This window comes from Otolemur garnettii, unplaced genomic scaffold (genome assembly GCF_000181295.1).
Source record: "Otolemur garnettii isolate 467f Iridium unplaced genomic scaffold, OtoGar3 scaffold00001, whole genome shotgun sequence".
NCBI classification, from domain to species: domain Eukaryota; kingdom Metazoa; phylum Chordata; class Mammalia; order Primates; family Galagidae; genus Otolemur; species Otolemur garnettii.
This window is the reverse complement of record NW_003852396.1, coordinates 214,296-226,095: the sequence shown is the minus strand read 5'-3', so window position 1 is coordinate 226,095 and position 11,800 is coordinate 214,296. Positions and strand designations below refer to the sequence as shown.

The following is an 11,800-nucleotide window of genomic DNA, read 5'->3' as shown; positions in this document are numbered from 1 at the left end:
TGGGAGGCAGAGGCAGGAGACTCGCTTGAGCCCAGAAGTTGGAGGTTGCTGTGAGCTGTGATGCCACAGCACTCTACCTAGGGGAATAGCTTAAGGCTCTGTCTCAAAAAACAAAACAAAACAAAAGAAAACAAAAAACTTATAACCCAAAACCCAGTAAATTATTTCTAGGAATCTTCCTAAAGAAACTATCTTAAATACCATAGACTGTGTCTTAAATCTCTTTATATGAAGGTGTTTGTTATGGTGTTATTTGTAATTGTGAAAATTGTCCATAACTTAAATGGTCAACAATAGGAAAATGACTAGGTGAATGAAAGTTGCTGAAATCTCGTCTTCCCACACCATGCTGTGCGGCATCTGCCGGGGTGTGTGTCTCGTGCTAGTCAGTGGCCTGCGTTTCTGCCAGTCTGATCACTATTTGTGCCCCCACTGTGCCTAGCACATTGTAAACGCCCAATGAATGTTTGCTAAATAAATGAACAAATCGATGTTGATGCAGATGAAATCGAGTTTAAGTTGCTTCTTATAAATTGGTAAAACTAAGAGGTGTTATATTTATTTAAGTGTAGTTGGCTTCAATTCCCATCTATAATGAAAAGGTATTTCAAATTTAAACCTTCTGTTCCAGAAAATATTTTTATAGGTAAAATAACAAACATTTAAAGATAGATTCAGTTGTGAAATGTAGCAAACTATGATTTTTATAAAAAAAATCATTTTAGTAGGGTAGCACGTATGACTCAGTGAGTAGGGTGTCGGCCCCATATACCAAGGCTGGCAGGTTTGGACCCAGCCCCAGCCAAACTGCAACAACAACAAAAAATAGCCGGGCATTGTGGCAGGCACCTGTAGTCCCAGCTACTTGGGAGGCTGAGACAAGAGAATTGCCTAAGGCCAAGAGCTGGAGGTTGCTATGAGCTGTGACACATGACACTCTACCAAGGGCAATAAAGTGAGAATCAGTCTCTTAAAAAAAAAAAATCATTTTAGTAATAAATCATTCTCCAAAGTACCCTGGTACATTTATTTTTTAATGCTGCTCCTTGGATTGAAAGTCTGGTACATTTTAATGTAAAAGATTTTATGGGTTTTTTTTCTCCCCATGTGTTCTCTAAATTTTATGTATATTTTATTATTGTAAAATTTCTACTTATTTGCCTGTTTTTCTTTTTAAACCGATGATTTTTTTCCCTATAATCAGTTTTCTTATTTGAAATGATCAGTTGTCCAGAAAATTGCTTTTCACATACTAGCTCATTAAGGCATATACAAAATATTTGCAATGTTATTTTATATAACTTACAAAAGCCAGCAAAGGGAAGAAATTAGTTATTTCCTTTTATTTTTCTGGATCAATCTTGATTGTGATTGATGTAGACAAGAAACACCAATGTTAGGATTCTGAATTAACCTTTTAGCGTGCAGTCCTCTGGTGTGCTCGACCTGTAGACAGAGACCTTATAAACAGAACCTAGATGCCCAGTCATTTCTGAAACCTTACCAGTTTAAAGTTATCATTATTTAATATACTTATTTCATCAGAGCTCTGAAAATTGATAAAGATTGTATGCTGAGCTCATGAGGGCAGGGAAGATGGATGCTTTTTTTCACCTTATTTAATATACTTATTTCATCAGAGCTCTGAAAATTGATAAAGATTGTATGCTGAGCTCATGAGGGCAGGGAAGATGGATGCTTTTTTTCACCTTGTGTCCTCAGAGTCTATCGTAGTATCAGATAAGACTCAAGAAATGGTTGAATGCGTGACTGACTACTTTTGCCAATTTGCTTTGTAACTGTAAAAAATTTGTAAAGTAAAATATTTAAGTGGTTTAAGTAACTACTTTGTGTTGTAGGCTTTTAGATAGAAACAAGAAAGACTGAGGTTACCTACTAATGAAGGGGTATCTGGGAGAGAGGGGGGAGAAAGAGTTTCCCTTTGAAGCAGGGGTCTGTTGAGGCACCTTTCTGGAGCAGTCTTTCTTTATTGTTTCCTCTTTGCCTCTACTTCTCAGTGGTATTTTGTTCCTCTGGTCTCTGTCAGATTGTCTTACTTTCCTGTAATTCTAGTACTAGTCCTGAGAGAATCTTCTCTCTGGGTCAAGCTGCTTAACCTCAGGTCTATTGGGGCAGAATTTGTACTTGGGCTGCAGATTAGCTTCTATTCTGACAAGTTGGAATCTTGGTCTAATTAGCTATGGCCAGGAGACAGAATCATAAAAATAGGTCTTATTATCCTTAAATAAGGGACCACCTAGTGCTACTTTCTCAGCTTAGAAGTTTCCTCAGAAGGGTTTTCTGGCACCTGAAGCTGACAGTCACATTTTCTTTTCCAATAAACACGTGTTCCTGTCTATGTTCTTTAGTTTTCTTACTTAGTCTTTATAACCTGTATGAACCATGACATGGTCCATACACATTATGGCTTTAAAGTGCTTTTTATTCCAGAAATTTAGAATATTACTTTCACTGTGGAAAATTAAGTGGCCATTTCTCTCATCTTTTCTCTTGGCTAAGAAGGAGTTCGAAGCACGCTCCTGAATGTGTCTGTGGAGAAGGAGGGAGGCTGTTTCCTAACTGGAATTTGTGTGGCTTATGTCACACACAAATGAGGACACTAAAATATTTTCAATTTAAAATGGTTTTAGTGAAAATTTTAAAAACTTAAAAATTACAGCAATCTACCAGTAGTTAGTACTAACAGAATAAAAAGCAGAACCATAAGAATTAGTGTATTTCTCATTCCTCTAGTTCTCAAACTTTTAAATTTTTATTAATGTTTCAAAACTTTGTCTTAGATAAGTTTATTACTATTTAATTTAGAAAAAAGCCCACAGGCCAATGAATTGGTTTGGAGAATTGTGTGCAATCCTGTTTGAATGGAACCTTTCCTTTAGCTTTTAAATCAAAAGGGATTTGAAACATACTTTAATATACCGTTAGAGACAATTTCATTTGGAGGTCAGCAGTTTTCAGTCATGGCAACTATAGGCTAAAGAACTATTTATGGTGATGCAGAATATGACAAGGGAAATGACATTTTAGGGAGCTGGTGGGGCACCTCGCACTATGTTTGGCCCATTACCTCACCTATCCTATGGACTTATGCATTTTCTTTGATCTGAGACCCAACATTTATTCTGGTTTCACGTAATTCTATTTATTTATTCTGTTTATTTAACAGAATAAATTTATTGTTTGTTAACAATAAATGTATAGCAATTTAACTTTTCTTAGAAACTCATTATTAACATGTACAATTTTCTTTTATAAATAGGATACCAGAATCAGAGCTCAACCCTTGACAAGAGGACCAAGTGCCTTTATTCCAGAGAAGGAAGTAAGTTCATCTGTCTTAAAAAATACAAAGTGTGATTTTGTAAAAATTACAAGAATAGCTCCATTTTTAATGTAGAAGTAAAGATATGTTTCACTCTTGGGTTTTTTATTGATATGTTGGAAAACTATTATTTGTATCATATCAATAAGATATAAGAAATATCTCCAGAAGAAATTATAGAGATAATTTCTTTTCAGCTTCACTTAGAAGTTTGAATGCATAGTAATTTAACTATATTTGATTTCATATATAACTTTTATGAACAAAATGGCTAAAAGTAAGAAAATATAATATTAACCCCCAAATTTTAAGTTTTAAAAAGGCCACTATTTCATGGTAATTTAGATAGGTTACCTAAATATTAAGGAAAGATATTTTGAAATGAAAAAGTAAGTGTCCCAACTAAACTTACTAGATAAAACATGATATATTATGTAAGCTTTTCACTTGGTTCTAAATTTTTGATTAGACAAGATGTCACAGAATCTCCAACATAATTTTGTACCTTTTGTAAAGATAGGAGTCAAGATGGTAAAGAAAGGGAGGTCGTAAAGTGACACAAAGGAGGTTGTAACCAATACAAGGTTTGCGTCCATTTTGTGAGTTCACGTCTCTGTGAAGGATCACAGCAGTGTGAAGGAGCAGCTCAGATTCCTAGATGCCTCCCAGAAATATCCGGGCTAAGAAAAGTGCAAAAACCACCAACTGAGTTTTTCTCTACTTCAAGGAGTAATTTATTCATATTGTATACAGTTTTTCTATATACTAATTCACTGTTTACTGGAAAAATATCATTTATCTTAAAGTGCCAGTATTACTGTATTATTCCTATGGTGTTCTGAAATTAGTTAACAGATATTTATAGAGCATCTATTTTGTGCCAGGCATTGTCTTAAAAGAAGGGACTGGTAGAATTGGAATAATGCCAGAACATGGCCAGAGTCAGCAGTTCTTTTCATATTCATATCACTTTTTTAATGACTTTACCATTTAAGTAAAAACTCAAGAGACAGTAACATTTTGGGAGCTCAGTGTCAGTAGCTGATCCAGGTGGCGACCATGCGCTAGAGAATCTGCCATGATTATATCTCCTTCCCTCCTATGGTTTGGGGCTGCTCTTAATTGCATAGTATTTATAAAAACTTCCTGAAGCACAGTCATTTTTATAGCACATATTTAAAGATAACCTGGTTTTCAGGATATGTTGCATCATATGAATCTATTAATGTATACTGGGCATCCAGTTAGACACAAGAAACCAGAAATTTCTGCTGGGGAAAGCAAAACAAACATAACCAATATCCTATCCCTACTTATATGTGGTTCATCTGAACCCTGTTCTATTTTTAACTATCATCTTGGTCCCTGTAGTTAGCCACCTGGGGGAAATGAGCAAGTGAAAGTATACTTGGCTCTTTAACGAGTTATGCCATTATAAGTAACGTTTCCTCACAACTTACACTTTTCAAAAATATTTTCTTTGGTATTAAATTTCCCTAAATCAGTAGTGCCTTTGTATAATTTGTACTTATTTTACAGAAAAGACTGTGAACCCAGCTCTGAAGAGTAAACAGGGTTTCTTAATAGCAGTGTGGATCTTTGGAAAGACCATTAGTCTGGACTTTAGGAAATCTGGATTGTAGACCAGGCTCTGTTATTAACAAGGTGCATGAGCTTGAATTTAAGCTTGAGTCTATTTCCTTATCTCTAAAATAAGAAACATATTTTTCTTAAGTCTAAAACTCTAATTCTAAAATACACATAAATAATGAACCAGTGCTAGAATTACGCATTTCATGTCCATTATTAATACCCACAGAGTTGGGTCTTTCTACACGGTGCTAATAAGCTCTTAACACCTTTAGAGCCAGTTCTTGGTGTGATGCCCAAACTGTCATTGTGTATAAAAGCTATATTTAAATAATCTATTTTTGAAAAAGCCCTTTTGATTCCCTAGGATGGAAGATGTCCATTTTAATAACTTTCTTTGTTTTTAGTAATTAATATGATAGGGCTGAAAATAGGAATGACAGTCTTCTAGTGTCCTTATTAATTTTTCAATTAACACTTTCCTGCAAATTATCATATATTCCTTCTTCCCTAAAAAGACAAAGCTTTTTTTTTATGTTGAATAACTAAAAGCAAGCAAAAGATCAGACTGAAAATTTGTCTAAAAATGATGTAATTAATTACCTTCAGAGGCTGATGAGATGAAATTGTAATGTATATAACCCAGTGCTGTGGCTTTGGCCTCAGAACAAATTGATGTGACAGTGGCCAGGCAATGGGCCCTGGTTAATCTGCCTAATGTGCCTGGAAACACAGATGGAAGCGTCTTTTCTTCAGTTTCATAGCTGTGTGTAGAATGTTTGATAATTTAACATTTGTTGTTTAATAAATTGTGGTACCAGAGCCAAAAATGCGTGGTGCCTTTTTTTTTTCTCATTTCTGTTCTTCATATGAGCAGCTGCATAATTTCGGTGTCTGTTAATATCAAATGAATATTCATCTGCTTCAGCAGTGGCACAATTTATGTAAACCCAGGATGTGTTGATGTTTCAGTAGTTATTTTGTTTTGTGTTTCTTGGTTATAAGGTTGTCCAAGCCAATACAGTGGATGAACGCACTAACTTTCTTGTGGAGGAATACTCCACGTCCGGGCGCCTAGACAACATCACCCAGGTCATGAGTCTGCACACGCAGTACCTGGAGTCCTTCCTGCGGAGCCAATTCTACATGCTGCGCATGGACGGCCCCCTGCCTTTACCACACAGGCACTACATTGCAGTCATGGTAGGTGCTTAATTCCCCGTTCCCTCCTATTCTCAGGTAACATCTTCCTCCCTTATTCTTTCTCCTTCTAAAATTAGAATGCGTGTGTGCATTTGTGCCTATGGATGCATGTGTGTGTAGAGCTATCATTTTATGGACTGGAGTATTGAAGAAGCCTGTGGCCTTTTGGATACATTTAGAATACTTTATGCCACTTAATGCACTGAATTCTCATTGAATTTTCAGAAAAATTTTATGATTAAAGATCCAAAATAATACCCCCCCAGTTTTGATTTTGCTCTTAATGTCTCACTTTTATTAATAAAAACACGAGATGTTTGTGACATTACCTTAGTCATTTGATTATCACTAAATTGGTGAAATAAGAAAAGTATTAGTCAACAGTGATGGAGAATCTGAATAAGAGAATAATTCTTAAAAGAATTATTTCAGCGCTTCTAAGTATAGTTCTTATTACAAACTTGTTAACCAGTTAATATCATTGGTAGGTGATAGGGGTTAGGAGGAGAATTATAAACTGAGATGATGAGCAACAGAAGTGAAAAGGAGCTGCAGCTGACTGCTTAAGGGAGAAGAAGAATGAGGTTTGATGGGAGGTTAGGGAACAGCTGGGCTGACAGCTAGCAGTGCTGGCCAGCAGTTAGCAGGTTAGGTTTTTACTACATTTGATTTAATTAGCTTTTTAATATTCTGACTGAGTTCTTATACAACAATAACAAAAAACAGCATTCTGTGTTTTATTGGGTAATGAACTTGACTAAGACGATTTTAGCTCAGGGTTTTGATGGCAGTAAGGCTAAAAGCAGAGTAAGAGAGACAAGATGTAGAGAATAGAAAGAATAAAACAACATTGTTTAACCAAGAAGCAGCCCTGAAGAAAAGCGCGGTAAAAAGTGTACTTTGCGTGATTTACTAAATTGTCTGCCTTGGGGCTGGTTCTGCTGTGTGGGAAGGAAAGGATTAGTGGGCTTCGGTGTCCTTGGAGGAGGAGGAGGTACACAAATGTGACTGAGTCACAGTGATAGGATGTCAGGAAAGTGACCACATTAGCATGAATTCTGCAGTGTTAGGATGTAAGTTCATGAGATTTTGAAATGTTTCAAATAAGATACAAGTAGATATATTTACCACAGTGAAATGGACATGTATTTCCTTAATATATCTAGAAAGTGAGCTCCTGCTGACCTATATACCAACTTGTAGATGAGGAAGTAATTGGATTTAGGTGACAATTATCAGCCTCATGAATGGATTCGATATTCTATTGCAGTATTAAGATGCATATTTTAAAAGGAGGAAAAGCATTACTGGCTATAAAAATTATTAATTCCACCTGAATTATTTGTTTAGAAAAAGTGGAATGAGACTTTACCATGACTGTTTCATCAACGAATTCTTTTCTTTGTGCTTTAGGCTGCAGCTAGACATCAGTGTTCTTATTTAATAAACATGCACGTGGATGAATTTTTGAAGACTGGAGGTATTCCTGAGTGGTTGAATGGTTTGGAATATGTACCACAAAGACTGAAAAATCTTAATGAAATAAATAAGCTGCTAGCACATCGGCCCTGGCTGATCACAAAAGAGCACATTCAGGTACTCGGTGTTGCTTTGAAATATGGAGGGATTTGTGTAGGACTTAACTTTAAACACTTGCATATTAGGGACTTGAAAAGTAAAAATTATTAGATTAATATATGTAGAAAAGATTTAGTGGGCTTAATACATGTACAAACAATCAAGTAATCACTAATTAGCTTGTACAGCTACTTTGGCAAATGGCTATGAGAAAAGTTGGGTTCTATTTTGTTTTGTTTTGTTTTGTTTTTATTGAATGGTAACTATGTACATTAATGCAATTCTGGGGTACAGTGTGATGTTTTCACATACAATTTGAAACATTTCCATCAAACTGGTTAACATAGCCTTTATGTCATTTTCTTAGTTATTGTGTTAAAACATTAATATTCTACTCTTAGAAAGATTCACTTGTACCCTTGTAAGATAAACCACAGAAGTGATCCCTCCAATCACCCTCCCTCCACCCATTCCCCCTCCCCTCTCCCTCCTCTCTCCCTCCCCTCTCCCCGTATTCTTAGGCTGTTATTAGGTTATAGCTTTCATATGAAAGCTATGAATTAATTTCATGGGTTCTATTTTGAAGTAGTAGTTAGAACAAAGAAAATAACACTAACATGATATGATGAGCCTGTGTTCTAATCTCTCCTCTGTTACATATACCAGTTTGTGCCCTTTAGTAAATTAACTTCTATGGGCCTCAGCTCCACCCTCTGTGGAATGAGAGGGATAGATTAATGAATTCTAAACTCCTTTCGAGTTCTAACATATCATATTTTAAAATTCCCAACAAATTATTTTGCAAATATAAAAGCTATTTACTAGCTGCTGTGTGAATGCTAAGTTCCTTTAAAAATCAGAGTTCAGGCCAGGTGCAGTGGCTCACATCCATAATCCTAGCACCCTGGGAGGTGGGTAAGTTGTTTGAGCTCAAAAGTGCAAAACAAGCCTGAGCAAGCATGAGACCCTATTTCTACTAAAAATAGAAAAATTAGCCAGTCGTGGTGGCACACGCCTGTAGTCCCAGCTACTCAGGAGGCTAAGGCTGGGGATCACTTAGCCTAGGAGTTCAAGGTTCCTATGTGGTAGGCTCACACCATGACACCATAGCACTCTACTGAGGCTGACAGAGTGAGACTCTGTCTCCCCCCCAAAAACAAAACAAAACAAAAACAAAAACAAAAACTAGAGTCTAGATGAGAAATAGAGTTGTGATTGAGTACTTGTATTTCAAAAGGACCGTCCATCAGAGGCCTCAGGGTGAGGTCATTCTGCATGCCCCCTACTGTGCTCACATGTGGTGTCTATCCAGTAAACAGGAGCTCTCTGTAGAGACAAGTCAGTGGAAGCCTTAGTTATTTTAAAGCTCTGTTTGTAATACACACAAATGTCCTTGATTTTTTGATCCTCTCAGTATACTACCTTTTTATTTGTTATTTTCCCCTTTGACCAAAGGTAACTTTTGTCAATCTGTATAACTCTCAGATTTTGGTGACCTATCTAGAAATTTGTGAAATACAATGCTGTCCTAAAGTTTATGTTCTGATCTGATAATGTTAGTTAGATATAGAAATTAATCTTTATTTTTATATTATGTCTTAATTACTTTATGCCAGACACTTGGTAGGTAAAGATGAAGGCCCTGCCCTTAGATTGCTTGGAGTTTAGTGGAGAAGGCGTGGGGGTAATAATGATAATCACAGCATAGTAGTGTATGAATAAAGAGAATGAAGCAGGTTTCTTTTTTTTTTTTTTGAGACAGCGTCTCACCATATCACCCTCAGTAGGGTACCTGGAGTCACAGCTCATGGCAACCTCTAACTCTTGGGCTTAAATGATTCTCTTGCCACGGCCTCCCAAGTAGCTAGGACTACAGGCACCTGCCACAACAACCAGCTATTTTTTGTTATAGTTGTCATTGTTGTTTAGCCGGCCTGGGCTGGGTTCAACCTGCCAGCCCTGGTATACATGGCCGGCGCCCTACTCACTGAGCTACGGGTGCCAAGCCCAAAGCAGGTTTCTTGAAAGAGGTGACATTTGATTTTGGTCTTGGTGAATAAATGGGAGTTTTCCAAGTAGAGGAGGACATTTCAGAGTAAGAAAAGACCATGCAATGTTATGATATATTGAAGAATAGCTAACAGCTTTGGTTATCGAAGGCTAGGAATGTTTCTGGAAGGTGGATAATGGGAAATGGGAAGAAATGGATATGGAAAGAATCATACTGAATTACCCAGTCAAGACTGTATTAAAGAATTTGTATTTTGTTCTCAGAAAGTTATAGTTTCCAGAGTTTTATTATGGTACTTCAGGGGGTACACAAGATAATCCTTCAAAATATTAGTAAATTCAGGGTATGTATACCCTTATCCTTTTAAATTTCCGTATTTATGTATTTTAGTATTATGGTATATGTATGTAACTATTCTATATAAAATGTATTTTATAAGTATATGTTAATTTATAACATCATACATACTACCAGAAGTTGGTTCTCGCAGTTGTTACTCTTGGAGGTATAACTGACCAGAAGAGCTTGGAGATCAATATGGTAGGGAATCAAGAATCATTAAAGGCTTTTGTGCCAAGTTGGAATATAAAAACATTTAGTGATGCAGAAGATAAATTATAAATTTTTTACACAAGAATCAGAGAGGCCAATCACAATACAGTGCCAGAAACATGATATTTTAAAAAATACCATGGGGAGGTAAAAAGGAGTAAGATTGTAATACTTACAGTGCCAAGAATGAGCAGAAGGGCAGGATGGGAAGATGGAGAAAGGGTATGGGACAGGGAATGACTGTCCTTTCCTTCTTTGTGATCATAATCATAATCATGCTGCCAGGGGATTATGACATCCACAGAGTGATGTCCAGTTACTTAAGGAAATACAGGACTGTAACTCAAGAAAAAGGAGGTGGAGGAAGAAATATAATTAGATAGTTATTTATAGATAAGCAAAGGTCAAGTTGAAGGAATGAATATAACATCCAGGGAGATATTGTACAAAGGTGAAAGATAATGATAGAATATAACAATAGGAAAAGATCCGTGTCAGGGTGAAAAGTGTGCTTCTCCCTCAACCCTTTGCAAAAGGTAGATTTGTTAAAGTCAAAGGAAATTAATGTCAAGAAGAGAGGAAGCAAACAATGTAAATTCTACAAGAGATCAAACAGGATAAGGAATGTGTGATCTTCGTGGATATAGCTGCAGAAGTTTATTTGAAAAACTAGATTATGATGAATTTTTTAAAACGGTAGAAATGAGTAAGAGAAGTGAAATTAGAAATGAAGAGTATTGTCTGTCCTTTCAAGTTTAATGATAATCCTAAAAAGATTGACAAAGGCATTACCAATTCTACCAAACCTTTTGGAAATCTCTTTTGGCAGCATTATCAAATGTCATAGAAATGTTAATACTCTGCCCTAAAAATCCAATAGAAAGTGTTTTTAAAATAATGAACAAAACTATAGCACGAAGATGCTATTTATAGTAGCAAATAAACAGAATACAAAAAATTTGAAGTAGGAACACCTAACAGTATGGGAATGGAGTAGATAACTACATCACTTGATGCACTATAAATGCTTATGCTTAAAATTAACATGACGGTGTTGCATCATGAAAAATGAACCTGTCGAATGTCAAATTTGAAAAGAAGAAAAATACATGTATATTATTATAATCATACATGTAGAAGTTATATTATGGTGGTAAAAATGGAATTTTCCTTTCTTTTCCCTGAGCTTTTGGTAATAAATTATATATGTGTATATATGTAGTTAAATATTGGAAAGTAAAACAAAAGAAAGCAGTTTGGGTTTTGTTTTGTTTAGCCTTTAAGTAAATCAAATGAAAGTTTTATACTTGGAGGAGTAGTAGAGGGATGAGGAGAAGGAGGGGGGGAGAGAGAGGAGAAGAGAGAGAGAAGGAAAGGGAAAGGGAGGGAGAAGGAGGGGGGAAGGGAGAGGGGGAGAAAGAGAGAGAGGGAGAGAGGAGAAGAGAGAGAGAAGGGGGGAAGGGAGAGGGGGAGGGAGAGGAGAAGAGAGAAGGAGAGGGAAAGGGAGGGAGAAGGAGAGAGAG

General features: G+C 36.2%; 1 protein-coding gene across 1 annotated transcript in view; it reads left to right on the top strand.

The window, feature by feature from the left end:
• The window catches only part of SESN3 (sestrin 3), a 75,095-nt gene that overhangs the window by 42,464 nt on the left and 20,831 nt on the right, over window positions 1–11,800 (top strand). Inside the window, exons 2-4 of the mRNA XM_023511250.1 lie at window positions 3,281–3,343; window positions 5,939–6,136; window positions 7,550–7,732. Coding sequence (XP_023367018.1) covers window positions 3,281–3,343; window positions 5,939–6,136; window positions 7,550–7,732 — 444 coding nt within the window. The remainder of the gene's footprint in view (window positions 1–3,280; window positions 3,344–5,938; window positions 6,137–7,549; window positions 7,733–11,800) is intronic.